Source organism: Cebus imitator, unplaced genomic scaffold (assembly GCF_001604975.1).
Source record: "Cebus imitator isolate Cc_AM_T3 unplaced genomic scaffold, Cebus_imitator-1.0 Scaffold283, whole genome shotgun sequence".
Classification (NCBI taxonomy): Eukaryota; Metazoa; Chordata; class Mammalia; order Primates; family Cebidae; genus Cebus; species Cebus imitator.
The window spans coordinates 2,536,380-2,561,894 of record NW_016107598.1 but is presented as its reverse complement, the minus strand read 5'-3'; the positions used below and the strand labels follow the sequence as shown (position 1 = coordinate 2,561,894).

General features: G+C 35.5%; 1 protein-coding gene across 1 annotated transcript; it reads left to right on the top strand.

The window, feature by feature from the left end:
- Window positions 1–10,796: 10,796 nt before the first annotated feature.
- On the top strand, window positions 10,797–25,246 carry OPRPN (opiorphin prepropeptide). Its single transcript, XM_017501648.2, has 3 exons — window positions 10,797–10,957; window positions 12,530–12,595; window positions 24,423–25,246. The coding sequence occupies exons 2-3, from the start codon at window positions 12,545–12,547 to the stop codon at window positions 25,116–25,118; spliced, it is 747 nt and encodes a 248-aa protein (XP_017357137.1). The 5' UTR covers window positions 10,797–10,957; window positions 12,530–12,544; the 3' UTR covers window positions 25,119–25,246.
- The last annotated feature ends 269 nt before the right edge of the window (window positions 25,247–25,515 follow it).

Below are 25,515 nucleotides of genomic sequence, written 5' to 3'. Positions count from 1 at the left end.
TAACTCCAGATGGATTAAAGACTTAAACATAAGACCTAACACCATAAAAACCCTAGAAGAAAATCTAGGCAAAACCATTCAGGACGTAGGTGTAGGCAAGGACTTCATGACCAAAAGGCCTTTCCTATTTTTATGTCCTTTTATTCTATGTGTTCCCTTTAAACTTTATTTCATTTTCCTCTAACCCAGGACTTCATAGTTTTCATTCTCTATATACTTGCAATAACTCAAACAACTGCAGTGAGCTTCTGGGTTTGAGTAGCCCTATTTGCTAATATCTCAATCCTCTAAATTCTTAAATTTTGTGCTATGTTTCTCTACCAAAACTGATATATATAGAAAAATGTGATTTTGTGTTTTCTAAATGTAGAATACAACATTGCTTACCAAATATTTTCCACGTATTTGATTCTATACCTCTCTCATTACTTTACAATAAATTGCCCAGATATTTTTTTTCTGAAGTATCCAACTCATCTCACTCAGTAGTCAATTTCAGATAATAATAATAACAACAACAAAAATCGGTCTTGGAGGGGAAAAATAAATTCAATAGGCATAAGTGTCTTAAACTTCTTACTCTCACTTTTAATAAATTAATCTATGTCTGACCAGTTTTCTAATTCTCAAAGTCTTAAAGGTGAAGATGACCCTCATGTTTTCCAAATTTTTTTTATTATTCTTTATTTTGCATTTTCTCCTTTATTCTCAGAGAAATTTTTGAAACTAAGATGTTCTTTCAAAGGAATATTATGATGGTAAAAATAATAATAAAACTACCTAATGTCTACCTTTGAATACATTATATTTTTGGTTTCATATATACACAGAAAATAGTATATGAAATATATATTTTATATAATATATAAATTATATTTTATAGAATATATATTAATATATGAAACATATATATATTTCCATTCAGTTTACATCCAACTATTTTTTAACTTGCTCTGGGTAATGAAATTGTATCTTAAAGAAATTGCACAATCCCCTATTTCACCACAACTTTTGTTCATCGTGATTAACATTTTCCACTTGAACTTTCATCCCCTTTGCTTCCATTATGTATGTATATTGTTTGAAAATACTTTCCAAGTATCTGCTGCCTTCAAGAGACTCGCCTAACACATACGGACTCTCATAATTTTAAGATAAAGGGGTGGCAAAAGACATTCCATGCAAATGGACACCAAAAATGAGCAGGAATATCTATTCTTATATCAGACAAAACAAACTTTAAAGCAACAGCAGTTAAAAAAGACAAAGGGATAAATTTTATGATGACAAAAGTTATTGTCACAAGAAAGTATTACAGTTCTAAATATGTATGCACCTAATACTAGAGCTCCCAAATTTAGAAAACAACTGCTATTAGACCTAAGAAATGACATCGAGAGCAATGCAATAGTAGTGGGGGACTTCAATACTCCACTGACAGCACTACTCAGGTTGTCACTGAGACAGAAAGTCAACAAAAAAAAATAGTGGATTTAACCTATACTCTAGAACAAATCAACTTACCAGATAGTTACAGAACATTCTACCCAACAACTGCAGAATATACATTCTATTAATCAGTGCATGGAACATTCTCCAAGATAGACCATATGATCAGCCACAAAACAAGTCTCAATAAATTTAAGAAAATTGAAATGATATCAAGCTCGCTCTCGCTCTCTCTCTCTCTCTCTCTCTCTCTCTCTCTCTGGTGAGGATTTGTCATTTATTCAAGTTCTTCTCTAGAAAATGAAAGGAAATCCACATATGTTATTTTTTAAAGAGTATATATGTATGAACATTTTAGAAGTGTTACTTACAAATAATTTACTAAAATTCTAGTCTGTCCGATTCTCTGCATTCACATTGGGCTACCCTGAATTTTCTAATTTAACATTAGTTATTCAAACTGTACGTTAAGTTTTTTTTTGTTTCCTTGCTTAGTTTTTTTCTCTTTTTTTTGTAGATATATTTTTTATTGTACTTTAGGTTCTGGAGCATATGTGCAGATCATGAAGAATTGTTGCATAGGTACATACATGGCAATGTGATTTGCTGCTTTCATCCCCCCATCATCTATATCTGGCATTTCTCCCCATGTTATCCCTCCCCAACCTTCCCACCCCCTGCTATCCCTCCCCCTTTGAGATAAATAGCTGCTTAGGGCATAAAAGAGCTAGATGAAATGGATTGGAACCAATATGACCAACAGAGCCATAGCAGGGAATTTATTCTCCACCCCAGGTAAGAAATAGTTTTGATGAAATTAAATAGCATAGGATTAGATGATATTGGATGGAATGAGATTAATAGAATGGGATGGAACAACAGAGTGCATTGTGCTTCATACCCCTTGCTCTGACAAACACATTCACCTTTATGCATACTTGGCCATGTTGTTTAATGTATTTCTTAACTGCCATTCATAATAATAAAAATTTAATATATTTTTTGAGAAAGAACGTCACTTTAATAATCTACCATTGACCCTATGCTGAATGAAGACAGAAAGGTTAAAGAGAGCTGATGGATCTGGAGAAAGTCATGAGGTCAATGAATTGGTGTTTCCAGTAGGAAGAGTTAAATTTGTAAAGTTGAAGGACAGCCAGTTGTCATTGTGGAATGAGATGTATGAATGAATGATTTAGAATTAGGATATGTTAGTGTAATAGCAATCCAAAGTGTGACTGCAGTAGTGAGTAGCTGAAATGTAGAAAATTCACTGGAGATGAGAAAATACAAAATCAGAGAAACTAGGGATTGGATGAAACATCTAGTGGAAACAGACACATAGATCGATAGAACAGAATGGAGAACCCAGAAATAAAGCCATGCACCTGAAATCATCTGATATTTGACAAAGTCAACAAAAGCAAGCAACAATGAAGGGAGTCCCTAATCAATGAATGATGCTGGCATAACTGGCTAACCACATGAACAAGAATGAAAGTGGACCCCTTCCTTTCACCATATACAAAAATTAACTCAAGATGGATTAAAGACTTAAATTTAAGGATAAATACTAAAACCATAAAAATCCTAGAAGAAAGTCTAAGAAAGACCATTCTGGACATTTGCCTTGGCAAAGAATTTATGACTATGCCCTTAAAAACATTTGCAAAAAAAACAAAAGTTGACAAGTGGGACCTAATTAATCTAAAGAGCCTCTGACAGCAACAGAAACTAACAACAAAGTAAATGAAAAACCTATAGAATGGAAGAAAATATTCTCAAACTACACATCTGATGATTTACTATCCAAAATCTATGAGGAATTTAAACAATTAAGCAAGAAACACAAATAACCCCATGTTCATGCAAAAGACATGAACAGACACTTCTCAAAAGAAGACATACAAGTGGCCAAAAAACATATGAAAAATGTTCTACATCACTCATCATCAGAGAAATGCAAATAAAAACCACAATGAGACACCACCTCACACCAGTCAGAATGGCTATTATCAAAAAATTGAAAATAACAGGTGCTGGCAAGGTTGCAGAGGAAAGAGAACATTTACACACTGTTGGTGGAAGTGTAAATTATTTCAATCATTATGGAAAGCAGTGTGGTGATTCCTCAAAGAGCTAAACACAGAATTATCATTACTATGTATATACCCACAGGAAAATGAATTATTCTACCAGAAAGATGCATCTGTATGTACACTGTAGCACAATTCACAATAGTGAAGACATGGAATCAACCTAAATGTGTATCAACAGTGGATTGGATAAAGAAAATGTGCTACATATGAACCATAGAATACTAGGCAGCCATAAAAACAGAACAAAATCATGTCCTTTGCAGCAACATAGATGCAGGCCATTATCCTAAGCGAATTAACACAGGAACAGAAAACCAAATATTACATATTCTCACTTACAAGTGAGAGTTAAACATTGAGTACAGCGAACATAAAGATGGGAGCAACAGACACTGGGAACTATTAGAGCGAAGAGGGAGTGAGAGGAGGTAAGGGATGAAAATCTACCTATTGGGCACTGTGCTCAGTACCTGGATGCTGGAATCATTCATACTCCACCCTTAGCATCATGCAATATACCCAGGCAACAAACTTGCATATGTACCCCATGAACCTAAAATGAAAGTTGAAATAAAAAGAGAGAGAAGAAAAATTTAAGTCACCCAGGATGACTTCAAGCAAATAACAATATAACTGACAAATGAAATGAGAAGAGGTGGTGGCATGAGCAGAAGTCAAGAGTATAGAACTGAATGGAATTGCCCTCAAAGGAGCATGTGTTACATCGGAGGTGAAGGAGAAATATTGCCAACTACGAAATTTTAGCTTTTGTTTTCAGCACTCTGACTTTGAGGGAGTAACAGAAGAATCACATTTACAAATGACATATTGTTAGACTGGCCATAGTATTCCCATAGAAATAACCCTCTACTCTGAGCCTCTAGCACAGCCATGACTTATCAACTACATCAGATTTCATGCAATTAATATATCATTAAAGTTTCTCTGAACTGAGGTTTTCCAACCACATTCAAACTTGTTTCTCATGACCATATACATCCCAGGTTCAGAATGGCTGAACATAGGAAGCTGTGCCTAAAGTTTACCGATTCTTCAGCAAGCTATTGTTAAATGTGCTGTATTATTACCAATTCTGTATATTAGTAAATGCTAAATAAACTTGGTATGTGATGAATCCTTTGTCTAGTGAGTTTGGGCATCATCCTGAGCTCAAGATCATGGCTGCTAGTGGAGTCAGTGGGTGTTGCAGCCATTAGTCACTGCATCAGTTACGATGCTGTCAGGAGGCAGCAGTAATGCCAGTTATTGTTTTTGTTTTTGTTTTTTGAGATGGAGTCTCACTCTTGTTTCCCAGGCTGGAGTGCAGTTGTGCAATCGCTGCTCACTGCAACCTCAGCCTCCCGATCTCAAGCAATTCTCCTGCCTCAGCCTCCCAAGTAGCTGGGATTACAGATGCCACCACCACACCTGGCTATTTTTTGTATTTTCAGTAGAGATGGAGTTTAACCTTGTTGACCAGGCTGGTCTCCAACTCCTGATTTCAGGTGATCCACCCGCCTCAGCCTCCCAAAGTACTGGTATTACAGGCATGAGCCACTGTGCCCGGCCTAATTTTAAAAGAATTTAATATGAAATGTCATTAACTAGGCATTAAGAATTGTTAACTGGGTAACTGAAAAGGCAAAATGGGAACACTAGAGGTACTTCATGGAGGTAGCAACTACAGAAAGGAGATAAGACTTCTAGGGCTGAGGAAAGAAGAGTAATATTTGAAATGATTGAAATTTAGAAGATTGCAGGAGCGGTCCCACAGTATGAAGAGCAAACCTATGAAAAAATAGAACTTCTCGTCTTGTGCTGATCTCTCTACATGTACAGGAATGGTCCTTTTGGTCTAAGACCTAGTTGAGTAGGGAGGAATGCAGGAAGGTTGGTCCTGGAATCTCAGAGGATTTAATGAGGCTGTTTTTGTAGGTGCTGGAAAAACAACAAACTGAGTTCAACCCTAACCAAGGTTCCTTTCCTAATGGCTTGACTCAAACCTTCATTCCTGAAGTATCTGAATCCTCATTGCCATACATTTTCTTGGTTGTAGTAGTGTCCCCTTAATTTTCACTTCTGAACATGAACATACTAAATGGTGCCCCAGAGAACCTCTTGAATTCCAGACAGTCTTCTCTGTTCCTCTTTCTTAGCAGCAACCCAATTTCCCCCTTGGCAATCAGGACCAATCCTGCTAACCAGTAGAGTAACTCTTATTTATTTTTGTTCTGTAGCATGAGGAGACCAAAATGTCCTATATCTTCGCTTATGAACCAAGACCTCCGAACTAGCATAACTCAAAGTTACAAAGACAGAAAGCAAAGATTCTGTGAGTAGATTATTAATTGTAATAATCAGAAGAGGCTTAATTTCTGTTTCAATAAATTCTGGCCCTGGGAGAGCTGGTCACTGATTGAAAGCATGTACTGCATCCTATACCATAGAACCTCTTTCTTACAGAGTATATACTCTCAAATGGCATCATAAAGTCTTCAGTAGGTTATTAGACTGTTTTATTAGATTAGATGATTCTATTTGATGGGATATGTGGTAAGAAGAATGAACCTCATATACATGAGCTCATAATCACATTCTTTTGATGTGAAATGAGTTTCTTGACTAGAAAGATGTCATGATAAATAATTTTATTCCCCTACAGCAGTGAGACTACACCAGGAACTTGAATTTCCTTGACAAAAGGTAATTGTTGCTTTAAGTATTGTTCTAGAAAATATCTAGTCAAGATCTTTTAAAGCCAGGTGTTAATTAAAATTTATCTTGCATAACAGTTTTTATTTGAAAAGAAATGTGCTTTCCCCTGCTTTGGAAACTAATCCTTTGTTGACTCTGAGTCATGCAGAAATTATTTTGACAATGTTCATTCTTAAGTCCTTCATGTCCAATGATCCATTACAACAACAAATCACACCTTGTACTTAAGACACTTGTCTGAAAATATATAGGGCATCAAAACAATTTACAACACCAACCAGCATAATAATTTAAAAAAAGAAGTTGTTCATCTTTTTGACAAAATGAGCATGTTACTAGAGAAGGTAACAATTCAGGAAGTATTAAATATTAACTTAAGGGATTTCCTGAGTCACAGAACTGTACAGAAACAAAACTGTCTAAAACATAATCAGCATGTTAACAAGGCAGACAAGAGTTCTAATTGTCAACTTGTCACCGACAAAGACAGAGGAAAATAAAAAACGATGTAGTTTAAGATCAATTCCAACTTAATTCCCCATTCACCACCAAAAGCTTTTTTTTTAAGCTCTTTTTTTTTTTTTTTTTTTGTACTTTAGGTTCTGAGGTACATGTGCAGATCATGCAGGATACATGGCAAGGTGATTTGCTGCCTCCATTCCCCTGTCACCTATATCTGGCACTTCTTCCCATGTTATCCCTTCCCAACCTCCCCATCCTCCTCTGTCCCTCTCTTAGCCCCCCAACAGACCCCAGTGTGTGATGCTCCCCTCCCTGTGCTCATGTGTTCTCATTGTTTGACACCTGCCTATGAGTGAGAACATGCAGTATTTGATTTTCTGTTTTTGTGTCAGTTTGCTGAGAATGATGGTTTCCAGATTCATCCATGTCCCTACAAAGAACATGAACTCATCTTTTTTTTGTGGCTGTGTAGTAGTCCAAGGTGTATATGTGTCACGTTTTCTTTGTCCAGTCTATCATTGATGGGCATTTGGGTTGGTTCCAGGTCTTTACTATTGTAAATAGTGCCACAATGAACATACATGTGCATGTGTCTTTATAACAGAATGATTTATAGTCCTTTGGGTATATACCCAGTAATGGGATTGCTGGGTCAAATGGAATTTCTATTTGTAGATCCTTGAGGAATCACCACACTGTCTTCCATAATGGTTGAACTAATTTACACTCCCACCAACAGTGTAAAATTGTTCATTTTATTCCACATCTTCTCTATCATCTGTTGTCTCCTGATTTTTTAACATTCGCCATTCTAACTGATGTGAGATGGTATCTCTTAATGTGATTTTGATTTTCATTTCTCTGATGACCAATGATGATGAGCTTTTTTTCATATGTTTGTTGGCCTCATAAATGTCTTCTTTTGAAAGTGTCTGTTCATATCTTTTGCCCACTTTTGAATAGGTTTGTTTTTTTCTTGTAAATCTTCTTTAGTTCTTTGTAGATTCTGGATATTAGGTCTTTGTCAGATGGGTAGATTGTAAAAACTTTTTCCCATTCTGTTGGTTGCCGGTTCACTCTAATGATTGTTTCTTTTGCTGTGCAGAAACTCCTAAGTTTAATTAAATCCTATTTATCTATTTTGGCTTTTGTTGCCATTGCTTTTGGTGTTTTAGTCATGAAGTCCTTGTCTATGCCTATGTCCTGAATGGTATCGCCTAGGTTTTCTTCTAGGATTTTATGGTGTTAGATTTTATGTTCAAATTTTTAATACATCTGGAGTTAATTTTAGTGAAGGGTGTAAGGAAGGGCTCCAGTTTCAGCTTTCTGCAGATGGCTAGCCAATTTTCCCAACATCATTTATTAAACAGGGAATCCTTTCCCCATTGCTTGTTTTTGTCAGGTTTCTCAAAGATCAGATGGTTGTAGACAAGTGAAATTTCTTCCGAGGCCCCTGTTCTGTTCCATTGGTCTATATCTCTGTTTTGGTACCAGTACCATGCTGTTCTGATTACAGTAGCTTATAGTATACTTTAAAGTCAGGTAGCATGATGCTTCCAGCTTCGTTCTTTTTGCTTAGGATTGCCTTGGCTATTCGGGCTCTCTTTCACCAAAAGCTTTTAAGTCATCTTTTAAACTTAAATATGTTTTATCCCTTTACTAGGGATTCATCAAACCCAGAATATTTTAAAAATTGCATGACAAAGAAAGACATTCCCACTGAAAGGCTAACACTTACTAATAACATGGGTCACAATTTTCTATGTTCTATTTATTTAATCTTCAGAACAATATCAAGAAGTAGAAGTAGTACTATCCTACTTTGTAAACGACAATGTTGAGACAACATTGGATTAAATAGCTGGTCACATAAAACACAGCTAATAGCAAAGGACTTGTTATTTCATTTATGGCTACCTGACTTGAATGCTACACACAATCACTAAACTACCCTATAACAAAAGACTTTTACATTTGATTGACTAGAGCTGACAGAAAACATATGTTTTTACATAATAAACCAGTACGGCCATGTGTAACTATATAATATATCCTTAAAAGTACTTATATATAATGCAATCTGATATTCACTTCTATTCTGCTCTATCCATCCTCTAAATTCTGTTTGCTACTTTCTAAATAGATTTCATGTATTACTGATGAGTTGCATTCAAGCATCAAGAAGTCCTAATATTAAAAATATATTAATTATTTCACTGGTTCAAATAATTGGATTTGAGAGACAAAAACAGCATAAGGAAGGGGGAAAATTCAAGCTCTCTAATGTGGCAAATTTAAGGTCAATTCCTATCTCAGCTATTTTAGTGAATTTGAGCGAGTTACTTAACTCCTCTATAATTTATTACCTTATCAGTAATCTAACAATAATGACATAAATTGCAAGGGGTTGTTGTGAGCATTAGGAAAGCTAATTTACATAAAGTGAATAGCACACAGTCTAGGACATGGTAATGACTCAATAAGTTGTGGCTATTAGAAAATAAAGCATAACATTTTCTAGCATATGGAAATTTCCTCTCAACTAAATAGATTTTATTTCATATGAGTAAATTTCTCAGTACCTGCATTCATCTTATACACAAAATTGTCTGATTTACCATATCCTTTTGCCATAAATGTAAAACACATTGTTTAATGTTCCCATACCTCCCATCTTTAGTAGGCTAGTGTACATTATATTCATCCTTCTGGTTTAGAATGGTGATAACACCATATACTTACAGAACACAACATATAATGGAGAATGTATTATCCATTAAGCAGTCCAGGTACTCATTATTAGCTTCAGAAAAATGTATTAAGTAATTTCTATATATTAATATTTTAAGTAGCTCAAATGCATGTGTACAGTATCTTTAAATAAAATTACACATCTAGGAAAGAAATATGAAATTGAAAATAAGAAACTATAAGGATTCTACTTCTAATTATCTCCCACCACCAGATATCTCCTGTCATTTTCAAAATTAGGACAAATAATGTATTTCAACTGCCTCCTTTTTCCATTCGTCAAATTCCTTCTTACTAAAATGAGCTTCTTCCCAAATAAACCAACTCTACATATTATATATATATATATATATATATATATATATATGAAGTATTAGATATTAACCTGAAGGATTTTCTGAGTCACAGAAAGGTACAGAAACAAAGCTATCTAAAACATAATCAGCATGCTGATTATAATGTGTCTATATATATGTATCAGAACTGATACATATACAAGTGTAGTAAGATATCAGAACTGATGTATATATATATGTATATATAGTATATCAGAACTGAAACATATATATATATAGACACATTAAATGTATAGACACATTAAAACTCCAGAATCTATAGCCTTTAACAGCAGTGGTTCCCAAACAAAGCTTCACTTTGCAGTAACTTGGGGAGTTTTTAAATTCTTATGCTCCTTTGCACCAATATGCAGGCAGGTGGAAGCCATTATCCTAAGCAAATGAATGCAAGGACAGAAAACCAAATACTGCAAGTTCTCATTTACAAATGGGAGCTAAACATTGAGTACACATGAACACAAAGAAGGGAACAATAGACACCAGGGCCTACTTGATGGTATAGAGTAGGAGGAGGGTACTGTGCTCACTAACTGGGTGATGAAATAATTTGTACAACTAACCCCAGCAACACACAAATTGCCCGTGTAACAAACCTACACAGGTGTCCCTGAACCTAAAATAAAAGTTGGAAGGAAAAACTTAACATAAAGAAAATTAATAAAATGTCTTAAACAAAATAAAATTATTTTGTCTGTCTTCCTGCCCCATAAATTTTGATAAATTGGTCTGGGGTTAAGGTCTGAGAATTGGAATTTTTTTAAAAGTTTCCCAGATAATTGTGATGTGCAGCCAAGTGTAAAAACTACCGTACTCCAGCATTCTGTGTGCTGCCCCAGGGCCTGCTAGAACAGTGATCGGATCACTGTTCTGTAGATGAAGCTGCCAAACTGGCAACTGCAACTATTATTTCTTTGTTTCAGTAAAGAACATCAATACAGAACTTTTACCCTCTCTCAACCTTTCTCTTAACTCCAATAAAAATCCAGACAGAGGTATTTAAGAAGAAAGGCCTTCTATCAAAGTTCTTTCTCTTCTTGGACTTTTAAATAGTGACTACCTAAATTGAATATCGGGCAAGAGTAAGATTAAGCAGTAGTTTGTTCCAAAGAAGAATCTTCTACCAAGGTAGGTTTTTAGAAATATAAATGTAAGAACTTTCACTTTGGACCTCTAGCTTTTGCTCGTATTCTCAAGAATATCATCCTCAAGGCTTTTAATGGAAATAGCTATGCTACCTAAAAATCTCATATGTGGGTTTTTGTTTTTTGTTTTGTTTTTTGTTTTTGTTTTGAGACAGAGTCTTGCTCTGTCACCCAGGCTGGAGTGCAGTGGTGTGATCTCTGCTCACTGCAACCTCTACCTCCTGAGTTCAAGCAATTCTTGTGCCTCAGCCTCCCAAGTAGTTGGGACTACAGGCACGTGCAACCACACCTGGCTAACTTTTTGAATTTTTAGTAGAGACAGGTTTTCACCATGTTAGCCAGGATGGTCTTGATCTTTTGACCTCATGATCTGCCTGCCTTGGCCTCCCAAAGTGCTGGGATTACAAGTGTGAGCCACTGCACCCGGCCTCAGATGTGTTTTTAAAAAAAATCGTTGTCAGTGGTAAAGATTGTCAAGCCTTAAAATTCCTGAAAAAGTGTCAAGACCATTCACATTGATCAGTTGCACAATTATCCAGTTGTGAAATTATCCAATTTCACAATCTATTGACTTTTTCCACTGCTATATCTTATGGTTTCTAAAGTCAATCATGAGTAGAAGAGTCTTAGAAGGATATACAAGATAGATTTGCATTTCTGTTGTTCTTGCTTGACTCTGGTTTCTTATGTATTGCTAAACCGCTTTTATGAAAACATATTAGAAAAAGCTATTTTAAAGGATAGACACATGCACATAAACTGTAGGATCTGTTGACCTGTCTTATGTCATTTCAAGGCTAATGCAAATGACAGGTATCACATGGGCCCCAGGACAATCTGTCAGCCTATGTGCTTGAATTTTGCCTTCCCAGAACACAGGGTGCCATGTACTTATTGTATTTTGTTGAAAATTATAAACAAATTAAGGACAAAAACATTTTTTTTTCTAATTCACACACTGATAGACAATAATTGACTTTTGGAATAACCTGGAAAAAATCAAATCAAGGCAATAATACCTCAGTAGAGTGATGTTAAAGAAAAAATACACATTACACAGTTTTTTTTTTTTTTGCTTGAGACAGATCTAATAATAATAACACAATAATTGTATTAAGAAGTTATTTTTTACAATAGTCCTGTCACATTAACAATATTTAGGTCACAAATCTATAGAAATCTATAAGTTTTGACTAATTTTAAGTAAACATACTAAAAGTATACCTAATTAGTTATGTTCCAAAGTAGTCACCACTAAGGGTAACAAGGAATTTCCAAAAATGCTTTAATTTTAAAATGTACTTTCAATATTTATCGGAAAATTACCTTTCATAAAGTACCACCATTTTTTATTTTGAAAAATCACAAACATGACATTATTGCTGTGCATCTATTCTGATTCCTTTCCCCAAAACATCAAACACATCTTTAAAGGTTATGTTGGTCTTTCTTCATCGTATTATATAAAAAGTGTTAAAATGCTTTAAATTTGTTATTCTGAAAAACACTATTGATTGATTTGACTAACCATGGAAAACCTTTGGCCTGTTTTTAGGAGCAACTTTAAAGAATGAAATTAACTTTTCTCTTGGGCCTGTTGGCTCTTACTTCATGTTTCATGGTAAGTTCCCACAATTCTAAAGGTTCTTGTTGTATTTCTTGTTAATCATGACTTAAAAGAAAGTTTTGATACCAAAAATTTGTCCTGTATGTAAAAATTCAGTGTCAAGCTGTTGATCTTTACAGACTTGTTCTTACTTTCATTTTCCTTTTTCACATATGACTAACCATCTAGTCAGTGGTTGCCAAGCATGAAGGGACAGGGGACTACAGGAAGAAGGCACAGGACAGGTTGTATCTGGGAGAACTAGCTCTTATCTAGAAACATCTCTTCCTTTTTATTTCTTTTCAAAAGAACTAACAAAATTGTCAGAAAAATGTAATTTAAGCTTACTAAATGTTTTGAAGCTGTAGGAAATGAGAAAATATATAGTTGGACCTTCACGATAAATTTTCTACAAAGACAACATGATATATCAATGCAAGGATTGCTGATTGTACAATAGTTTTTTATTGAAATATTTGTAAAAACTAGAACCAAAAAGCCTTTATGATGTCTCAAAATACATTGGTTATGGCTAAAATATTCCTTTTTAACACACTGGAAAGTAAAGTGCTACTCACTTGGGAAAACAATAAAAACAGAAAAAGAAAGGTCACTCTCTCAAGAAGCACTTACACTAATTCAAACTTTTGAAAAGCATTTGTTAAAGCTCTATAGGATGTAGGTGATGGGGAGGAAGGCAGAAAATCACACTGCCACGTGTGTTCCTATGCAACAATTTTGCATGTTCTTCACATGTACCCCAAAACCTAAAATGCAATAAAATAAATGGGAAAAAAAAAGAAAGTAAAGTTCATTTATGAGACAGTTGAAAAAAAAAAAAAAAAAAGCTCTATAGGAGATCCCAAAATATATAACACAAAGTAACAAGTGATATGTGCCAGAGACAAAAACATCACTAGCATAATTTAAATTTCAGAGTAAGATCAGATTCCCTAGTAAATGTTGGGGTTGGGTAGGCTTGACAGAAGACAAAGAGCTCTGTTTGTCTCATTTCTTGATAATTCCTGACAATCCACTGTGTGTTGGGCCTAGTGGTGCTGACACAGAAATACCAAAGTTGAATTCCAAATTGGGATGTTCATATATTACATCTTCCTTTCATAGCATATTACCTACCTAAGAGAAACTATTTCTGAATCAGTCTACATTACACAGTGAACAAATAAATGTCAATAGACCCTAGCAATGGCACAAGCAGATAAAGTAGCATTATTGTTCTAAAGCATTTAGTGATATTTAATGACATTTGTATAAATATCATTAGTGATATTTAATGACATTTGTATTGTTCTGAAGCATTTAGTGATATTTAATGACATTTCTATAAAAATTCTGAGGTTGAAATAGAAGAGTAATGTACTCCATGAGATACCTATATCGGAAACATCTGATTTCACTTATTAAAAGTGGTCATTTCCAATCCCTATCTCAGACCTGAGAAAAAAAGAATAGCTGATCTTGGGGCCTGGAAACCTGCATTCTAGAATATTCTTACTAATGCTGAAGTCTGAGACTACTTGAATAAATTTTCTTGAAATTTACTTCTCAAGTTCAGTATTTCATGCTGAGAATAGGCAACTTCTGACGAGCTTTACATAAAACATCCATCTTGAGGATTCATATGAATTAATGGCATATTTTTATTCCAGAAGCCTGAATTGCAAGACAAATGCAACTTAAATTCTTCTCTACCTTGAAAGAGTATATAATACCATGTCCTGAAGAAAGTTAGTTTAATACATAAATTTTCTCATTAGAATTAAATATTATTGGATATAAGAAAACAAGAGTCATAGGACATAATTTTTAATGTCACTCTAACAAAAATTTTTTGCTCTGTTCATTGTCTCATGAGTTGTTAAATCTTAACAACAATCTTAGGTGTTAGCCTAAATAAAGAAACTTTATTGTACTCAGCATCTAGAACTTTCAATACATCAGATTATTTTTATGAGGTAGGGATTAGCTAGGAGTTAAATTAAAAATAACAGTTCATATTTATATATTTACAATGTACTATGGAGCACAGTTTTACCCCCAAACCTCACAAAAACACAGGAAATATTTGAGATGCTCCTTTATATAGCACAGAGCTGAACATGAGACAAAACCTCAATAAGTGTTATGGGAATGCAACAATGAGTGAATGAGCCTTTGTGTAGCTGACGCCAAGGAATAACAAACAGGTTTCAGAGTCTTACCTGTTCATTCATGCCATTGGATAGACTACATGAAAGATGACACAGGGATGGATTCTAGGCCAAGTGTAAGATCAAAGGTAAAGCATCTCATGATTGACAAGGATGTCTGCCATGCTCACAAGATGGATAAGGACAGCATTTTTGCCAACACCTGCCATCCCTAACAAGAGAAGCCTTTGTTTGCAGCACAATCTATTCACTAAACTGCTATGGTTAAACTGTCAGTCTGGCAGTTTCTAATTCCTAAGAATAGGTAATAGATAGAAGTTTTTGAACAGTAAAATAAGATTAAAAAGGGAGTATAAATAAAATACTTTACAGAGGGGCTATGATAAAATAATTACCAAAAGTGAAGCAAAACCTTTAGCCTGAACTAAAGCAATGATAAGCAATTATCAAATAACCTAAGACAGCCAGTCGTTCTCAAAACTCTACAAACTCTAAAAACTCTGTCAGGGACACAAATCATCTGAGGATATTGTAGAACTTCAGACGCTGATCCAGTAGGTCTGCCTGAGCCCCTAGAGTCTACATTTCTACCAAGCCCCCAGGTGATGCTGATGCTGATCAGCTGGTCCGCAAATAACATTTTGAGTAGCAAGGCCCTAGTCTACTGAGAAATCAAACAGAGAAAGATTGAGGACTTCTTCGGAGTTTGTACAAATGCTGGAGTCTGCCTCAAATGTTGTCATGGGAAAAGCCTTATGCTCCTTGCCTTGTGCAAGGAAGGAAATGGCATTCTGAAATCAAGTAAGAGAAATTTCTGCCTATCACCAAGTCCGGTAATTCATTCAACACAAAATACTTATTGAGCACTTAATATTTGCCAGGCACTATTCTAGATGTTGGGTAAACAGTAGTGAACAAAACAGACAAAATGTTCCTAACCTCATGGAGCTTATATTCTACTTGGGGAAGACAAGCCATAAACAAAATAACTGACTATGTAATGCAGAAAATTTGGGAAGAAGGAATTTGGGGAGGAGGTAGAACAAAGATGTGATTTAAGATAGGGTAGCCCAGTGGAAAATGACATTTGATTAAAGACCTGAAAGAGGTGAAAAAGCTAACCATGCAAGCAGAGGAAACAGGAAGTTTCAAAGACTGGAGTGGGGTACACTTGCCTAGTGTTAAGAATAAGGGGGTTAGCATGGCTGGTAGAGAGTGAGATGGGAAGATGAAACTTCTAAATTATCTGAACAGCATCCATAAATATTTACTTAATGTCACCTATAGAGAGTGCAAGAAGGATGCAAACACTGATAAACATGACCTCTAACTTCAAGAGGTATATGACTCTCAGAGGTTACAGGATAGACTGGTAAAAATAGTCAAAGCAGAAGTTGACAAACTTTTTCTGAAAAGAGCTAGATAACAAATATTGTAGGCTTCTGTGGGCCTCTAACAAGTGGTCAACTTGGCTGAGGTCGCTTGAAAGCAGTTACATTAAACGAATGGGCATGGCTATGTTCCAGCAAAACTTTATTTACCAATCAGCCAAATTACATTTGGCCCACAGCCTTAGTTTGCCAACTCCTGGTCTACAGAAACACTGAACAAGGCAATATGGCATGTAAAAACCTGATACTTCATTTACAAAATAATCATAAAATTAACCCAATATTATTCATGAGTTTACAAAAAATATTTATGTTTCACTGAAACTGTATGCATGCAAAATACTATGCTAAATTGTCATTTTAATTATTTTTTCTAAAGAACATCATGTGGTAGATACTGTTACTTTCTCTCCTTTAAAGATGAGAAAAGTAACAGAGAGGTTACATAACTTACCCAGATTCACACAACTTGTGAATGAGAAACAAATTTTAACTTGCCTCCATCTATTTGCCTATCTTCTGCCTTTTCTTCTAATTACCTGGGATGAACTAAAATCACCCCAATGTGTTCTAAGATCAACCACTCAGCTCGTAAACTAGACCCTATTCTCTCCCCTATGCAGGGAGGATCCTGCAATTATCCTGTAATTATCTACCCTAAATCTAAACATCCTACATCATCAATTTTTCCTTCTCTCTATTGATTGTTCCTACTGCCACATAAATATGAAGGAATATCATCTATATGTTTGTTTTCATTCTCCAGTGACTCCCATTATGGTCTGTTTGAAAAAGCTACCTCTGCACATCTTCACTTTTCCTGCTCTGTCTTAAACTACTCCAAGCAGATCTTGCCCACATCATTCAGATTAAACTACACTTGTCAAATTGTACTCCAAACGGCCATGCATAATGGTCAGCTTTCTGTTCCCATCTAAATTGTATTTGACATGATCAGTCTCCTACTTAAAGTCAGTTTTTTATTTTTTGAACTCCCACACAACTCCACTCTCCTAATTTTTTTTACACTTTTATGACCCCTCCTTGTTGGTCTCCTTCTCCAGACACATCTCCTTTCCCTGATCTCTAAATGTCAGAGTGTCCCAAGACACCATCCTGTTACCCTGTCTCCACCTCTAACCACAAATCCAGTTGCTCAGGCCAAAAAACGAAATCATCCTTGACTCTGTCACCTCCCAGATCCACTCCTTCAGCAAATCTTGCCCACTCTGCCTTCACACCATCATCTAAATCTGACCCTTTCTCACTATCCTCCTGCTAGCATTCTAGGCCAAGCCACCATCACTTCCTACCTGTTGGAACAATAACTGGTCTCCCTGCTTTCACTCTTGTTCCTGTAGCTTATTCTCCACACAATAACCAGAAAGATAACATCTTACCATATCACTCCTTTGTTCAAAACCTTCTAATGTTTTTCATAATACTTGGAAGGCAAGAGTACAAAGTTCTTACTCCTACCAACAAGACCCTGCTTGGACCTCCCCACACCTTAACTCTGATTTCGTTTCTGACTGACTTCCCAGGTTTCATCCAGAGTGCACATTTCACTGATCCTTGAACTTACCAACCTTACCCTTATTTTAGGGTATTTGATGTGCCCTGTCTTTGTAATGCTCTCCTCTTTAATATCACACTTTTCTTCCTGAACTTCAATTAGTCTCTTCAAGAATTTCCTCCTCAGAGAGTCCTTGTTTTGACCACTTTGTCACTATTCATTCTCTACCCCTTATACAGTTTACTTTTATAGGATTTATCACTGTTTGATCTCACACATCACTTTCTGTACATGCTATCACTTTTTGTTTCTTGTCTGTTTCCCCCAATTGGAATAAAATCTCCATGAAGGCAAGGACCTTTTTTAGTTTACCAGTATATGCCCAATGTTTATGATAAGTGTCCAAAAAAATGTTTATTTGAAGGAAAGAAGGGAAGGAAAGAGGGAAGGAGAAAGGGAAGAAAAGGAATCTATCTTTCTCCTATTCCTGAACTTAAGTAAAACACTTTCCCTTCAAAATGTGTGGCTTTCAACTCCTGGTCTTACAAGACCAAAGAAAGATAATCTTCACAAAACAGGAATAGTTTTATTTTGGACTGCTATTACCAATCCTAGGCATACCTTTTGTTGACTCATTAATCCAGCATTAAAACCACACTAATCTGCAGCTTGAGCAACAGTGAAACCCCTGACCTTAAAAAAAAATTAAAAAGTTTTAAAAATTAGTTGGGCATGCAGCAAATGCCTGTAGTCCTAGCTACTCGGATGGCTGAGGCAGGAAGGTTACTTTAGCCTACGAGTTTGAAGTTGCAGTGATCTGTGATTATGCCACTAAACTCCAGCCTGGGTGACAGAGTGAGACCCTGTGTCCAAACAATCTAACAAACAAACACCAGTTGGGAATAGAGCCCTTGAAAACTGAAACCTGAAGTACTGTTTGTACATAAAAAAATAATAAATTTTACATGTAACATTTTGTGAAAAATTATATAAGATTATCAAATAATGAATTAATACAAAAAAGTAAAAATTTATTCAATTTGTATTATAACATTGAAAAATCAATACCATTTCATCTTAATCAAATTCTGTTCAAGAATTTATAAATAATTAACTTATTAGATATACCACAAGCTTTCTAATTATTTATATTTAACTTAGAACACATTTATAAATTTTGTGGAGATTTCTAATGAAAGCAGATATTTAGAGTGAAAATTCTTCATTAGATATCACTTTTAATTGGTCTCAAATGCTCTCAAATAATTCTAAGCTAACTATTTATTTGTATTAATAATGCATACCAGGTGAAATATTTGCTCCTACTGAAGAGTTAAAAAAGATTTAGCATTTTTAAAGCCAATTAAACCTAAAATTCCTTAATATACTTCAGAAAAGTTTGAAATCTCCCCCGATTTGTCTAATTACACTTTTCTCAATACACTAGATCCAAAACAAGAGAATAATGCCAAATACATTTCAAGACATAATGTGTACTGAAGAAATGATATTGCCTAGGTATCAAAGGAGAAAATAAAATATAAATACCACTAAAAAGAACTGCTTAAAAGGTGTCTATTCATTAAGAAGGCAACTTAATTGATGGAATTCTAGATCTTCTGCCTTCTCTCAGGAACTTGAACAAGGACAAGTTATCCAAAGCATGTTAAATAATCTGATTTAGAAGCTGGTTTTAACCGTTGCTATTATTCAGATTTTGTGAGAAACTATATTAAAGATCTAACCACCAGACATTAGGCTTTAGGTAATTAACACATAAACAAGAATTAAAACATCAACATTGGAAAACATAAACCCTGTAATTAAACAATTTAGCAGTCCTAGTACTTTTTGAATTATTTCTTCAATTCATTACTATAAAATCATGTATTTATTCACCCACTACATATGTTTTGCTCCTACTTAGTATCAAGAACAGCTCTATGTGCTAGAACACTAACAATAAATACATCAGGCAAAAATCTCTGCTTTTTCTCGTACATGAAAAAACTCAGAAACAGAAAGACAAATACCAATATTCTCACCTATAAGCAGAACCAAATAATGTGTACAAGGGGACCAAAGAGTATGGAATGATAGACCTTGGCAACTCAGAAGGGTCGGGGTGGAAAGGGGTGGATGATGAGAAATTACTTAATGGGTACAATGTATATTATTCAGGTGATGGGTACCCTAAAAGCCCAGACATCACCACTGACCAAAATATCTATGTAACAAAATTGCATTTATGATTTTTAAATGTTTTATAAATAAATAATGTTTTAAAATATCTGCTCTCATGGAACCCATACATTATTAAATCATTTTTGATTATTTAAAACCATCACATGTTGAAACTATAGAGACAATACAATCAAATTTAAATATAGGCAAGCTGCATAATAATAATATTAAAATTACCACTTATGGAGTGTTAATATATGCCAAGAAGTGTATTATAAAATTACACTATTTAATCTCTCCAGAAATCCAGTGTAACAATTATTATTTTTATCCTCTCTTAACAAATAAGAAAAGTGAAACTCAAAATAGCCAGTTCTATATTCTGTTTCCAATAAACCTATCATTTGTGAAGGTAATCGGCCCGAAATGTAGACTCCTTAAAAAGGCATTTTCATCATTTGTCTAAGGTTATAAAGTTCACTACCATTGGCCAGTGGAAGAGGGAAACTAGCTAGTGGAAAATTGTGTTAAGAGAATAGGAAAAGATAAAAATGATCAGAATGGAGGTCAGAGATCAGCTATGTTCTATAAAGTGTAATTTTTCACATGATTTCTCCCCATCTCTGCTTAGGATCCAGAGAGTAGCTCACTGAAGCTCAATTTGAATTTAATTTCCATGACACTGTACCATCTGGGTTTCTTCCTGACTTTGACTATTCATCATTTTCCTTCACTAACTGCTCAGCTTCCTCTTATCCAAGTTTCTGTCTTCAGTCATTTTTTCTTTATTACTTTCTTACCTATTGCATTGACCCAATAGTGCTTTCCAAATCTATTTCTCCAGCTCTGAGATTTCAATCTGCATCTATAAACTTCCATGACTTTTCAAAATCCAAAGGATTAAAACTTAATTAATTTCTTTCCTCTTGGCACCTATATGTTCATTAATGTTAGCAGCCATGACTTAAGATCTCAATTTCATTTAAGTCTACATTCATTTATTCAAAAACATTTACTAAGAACCTGGCCAGGCATGGTGGCTCATACCCTGTAACCCCAGTAGTTTGGGAGGCCAAGGCAGGTGGATTGCTTAAGCTTGAGCGTTCAAGGCCAGCCTGGGCAACATGACAAGACCCCATCTACACCACAAATACAAAAAAAATAGCCAGCCATGGTGGTGCACTCCTGTGGTCACAGCTACTTGGGAGACTGAGGTGGAAGGATTGCCTGAGTCTGGGGGAAAAGTTTGCAGTGAGCTGAGATCACGCCACTGCACTACAGCCTGGGTGACAGAGCAAGACCCAGTCTCAAAAAAAAAATTTACTGAGAACCTCCAAGGTGCCAGAAACTGGAGATAGAATGATAAGCAATACAGAGACATTTTTGTTTGAAGTTAATAATTACTACACTATATAATAAGTGACTATAAGTATTATAATAGAAGTGCTAAAACAACAAAAATAATAGACACCTAACTTACCTCTAATTCCTTACACCCTTTATTACTCACAAAGATGCCAGGCACTGACTAAGATACTAAAGGCACAAAGCTAAAGAAGATACAATCAATTATTTCAACAGCAGCAAAACAGCACATGGCCTAAGAGTGGAGAAAACTACCAAAACAAATAATTACTATCGCTGTGAAAAGAGTGATAAAGTTTGGTTTTGTCTCCAATAAAAGCTTTACCAAAATATAATTTTTGGCTTATTTTATATTGTATAAAGATATTTTCTGTACAATTCTTTTAATTTTCATATTAAATTATTGGAGGAGGGGAGTGAAGCCAATTAAACATTTTGAAGGAAGAGCTTGCCAGGTGAATGGAAATTAGGGCAGGAGTGAAACATTCTCAGCTAGAGGAATTCCTCTTATGAAGGCACAGGGACTACCAGAAAGAGCTCATTATGTTAATAGAGCTAGTACTAGTTCTTCATGGCCAGATCGAGTACAAAGAAGTGACAAAAGATGAGATTGGATGGTATTATAGGATTTTGCATTTGGTTGCAAAGAACAGAGTTCCTCTCACAATATTTATTCTTACATTTTTAGGGCTGCTTTAGTTTGCTGTGCCAATTCTAATTTATATTTATTCTTGCATTGACTTCCTTTTTCCTTAAAGTAGGGAAATATGCCAGGCCAAGTTCTCAATAAATGTTTTCTTTCTTCCTTAAAAAAGAAAGTCAATGCAAGCATAAATATAAATTAGAACTGGCACAGCAAAACCAGGCAGCCCTAAAGACCAGTCTCTGCTTCTCAACACATCCCTGCTTCTCTCTGCACTGTTCCCTCCCTGAGATGTGCTCTCTTTACTCACAGTCCCTGCGTCCTTATAGCTGAGTCTGTACGTGGCCTTTATTAATGCTCCAACCTCTGTCTGGCTCCTCTCATCTCACAATATTCACATTTTAGTTCCTACTTCTAATCAGGAGATCTCAATACTTCCTATTTCAAGCTACAAAAAGAAAGAGAATTTTATAAACCTGGCTTATTTTCCTTCTTCTAAGATCCTGGATAGCAAGTGGTTTAGAAGTCCATGGGTCAATAGCCAAGAAATAACCTAAATAAGGGTGTTTATGTTTATGTTACAAGAGTAAAAGGTGATAGCTAAGACAGGACAGTCCCTGGGAAGGAAAAAGATGTAGGTATAAAATACACAGAGGAACTGATTGTGTGACAAAGACATGACTATGGCTGCCTCTGAAATGACTTGGAATTTTTGAGTCATCACTGATCTTTGTAAGAGATTCAGTTGTGTGATGGGACAGTAAGCAGGATAAAATGGAAACTGAGAAGTGGAAATAGAAAATCTAAACCATCATTCCTCACCCTCTGGTGGGGAATAGAGAGAGATAAGCTAGTAAAGAAATCTTCGGGGATAACCTAGGTTGAGAATGAGATTCTTTAATACATGAGATATCAATCAATTTACAGACTGAAAGAATAGAGCCAGGGATTAGAAAGAGAGAATACAAGGTGATAACTAAGAGAAGAAAGACCCTAGGGACAGAGAAGATGTAGATATGAAACGCAAGTGAAGAGACTGATCTTACACAGTAAGAGAGAACAGCAAGATATTTGTGAGTTTTATAGGTGTGGGACAAGAAAGTGAAGAAGTTCTCACATGTGATGGCCTAAATTACTTCAAATAGAAGGCAAGATCATCTTCTGATGGGTGTAGGGGGGAGCAAGAAAGGAAGAAGTGAGGAAGAGATGTTAAAAAGATAGCCTTTGAGAAAAAATGGGAGGCAATGATTTAGCAGTGCTGATGCACCAGACAAACATAGACACTATAGTTCTCTAGTGTTGCTATCTTTACAGATTGTGACATTCTCCAGCAATGTTTGTCACTATGAAAGTAGGACTATGGAAGGAGTTTTCATAGAGTTGATCCAAAAGTTTGATGTTTCCAAAGGTAATATGGCAGAGACACAGGAAAGAGTTGAATGTTGTAGGAGAATGACCAGAGTCTTGCATCTTCCTAAAGCTTTTGTTTCAGGAAAACTGGTCTTCTGATTGTTGCTAGAATAGAACCTATATTTTTCTTGACCTTGTTCATTTGCTTATGATATTATTTTAATTTGGCTTCTTCCTCCTCATTTCAACTCTGTTATTTTACCCTCATTTCAAATGCTATTTTCTCTACATGGCAATTAATCCTCTCTCTTTGATCAAAATTTAAATTTCCCTCCAAATTGCTATAATTTTTAACAATATTTATCGATTATTTCTTGAGTTGCTACCATCGACAAGCTATCGTGCTTGTTATCAATAGAGTACAAAATCACTCAAATTTATATTGAGCCCTTACTCTACCTTAGTATGTCTAAACACTTTGCATAGATTATATATAATCCTATCTACCATTATATATGGTAAGAACTATTTCTAGAACCAGTTGAGGAGTGAGAAAACAGGCAGAGATAACCATAAGCAAGTCACTCAGCTAGCATGCAACAATGGAAGGACTGGCTCTAGCAGGTTCTAGCAATCAGACTCAAGTATCTTCATTTTAACCAACATACTATACTAGCTCCATAGGCTTTTTGTTGCATTGCTTTGTACTGTCATTTGAGAGTTATATCTTCCATTGGATTTCAGACTTATGTTACAAGGATCTTAAATCTGTTTCTCTTTGTCCCTAGAAAGAAGTGTTGCATATAATAGTTACACAATTAATGGTTCAGAGTCTGGAATCTCACTGAATTATTAGAATGACATAAGAAAGAATTTTCCCAGATAGTCCCACGGAGGTATTTACCTCCACTTGAAACTACATTCAGAGGTGGTCTTTTCTTACACACAATCAAGGTGATTTGGTCCCTCCCTAAAACCTACAGGTTAGATAGAAAGGTTACCATTTTGTTGTTGTTTTTTCTCATTTCATATTATTCTACTTTTCTTTGATTGCCCATGCATTCAGAATGAACAGGAAATTTTCTATTCCTTATTTATCTAACTTATTTTCTCAGTAAAATATATGACTTATGACTTAAAATACATAGTATATCCTAATGTTTCAACTTTAAATGATCAAATTTAGAAACTTTGTTTTTTGCTTTTGTTATTATCTCCACAGCCCAGTGAGAGTCAAAGATTCCCTGGAAGACCATATCTATCTGGCCAGCGGCCACCACCTCCACCTTATAGGCCAAGATGGGTTCCACCAAGTCCCCCACCTCCCTATGGCTCAAGACTTAATTCACCACTTTCTCTTCTCTTTGTTCGAGGGCGAGTTCCACCATCTTCTTTTTCTCAGTTTAGCCAGGCAGTCATTCTATCTCAACTCTTTCCATTGGAACCTATTGGACAACCTCGACTCTTTCCGGGTTATCCAAACCTACATTTCCCACTAAGACCTTACTATGTAGGACCTTTTAGGATATCAAAACCCCCATTTCCTCCTATTCCTTTTTATTTTGCTATTTACCTTCCCATCTCTAACCCTAAACCCCAAATAAATACCACCACCGCAGATAAAACAATCACCGCAAATCCGCCTACCACCGCAACAGCGACCTCCAACACATCCACAAAACATACAATGACAGTCACCTCTTCAACAGTACCTATCTCTTCAACACCAGATCCTGCTGCCTTCATATCAGCAGCAACCCCCACAGCACCTACTGAAAATAGTACTCAAATTCTCACCAACCCTCCTCACACTGTATTGCTCAGTGCCACTGTCCAAGTTACGGCTTCCAACCAAACTACATTCAGCAGCACAATCCCTAAAAGTTTTTGGCAAAAACTTTTTGACATTTTTGGTTGAAGATGCAAGAAATGATATTTTCCAAACTGCTCTGATATCTGAGAAGAAATAAACTGCGATAATTTTGATGGAACCAACCCTGACCTAACCAGCACACCAAATAAATAAAGTATTTGAGTAGTAATATGCACCTATTGCTGTCATTATGAATGACTACCACTCTAGCCTACATTTTGTCACTTACTAACACTTGATGATTCAGGTTACCAGAAGTAAACAGAGGCCCTTTATGAGAAAAAAATAAATAAAGTGTGTACTTAAAGAGAGTGGACAGGATTTTAAAAAGAATACAGGGCTATAGAGACATTCAGGGTCTCCCAGTGGAGCTGGTCAGGGGCCTGTGTTTGATGAAGCAAAAGGAACAAATAAGGAGCCCAGAGCCTGAAGAAGAGTTGGG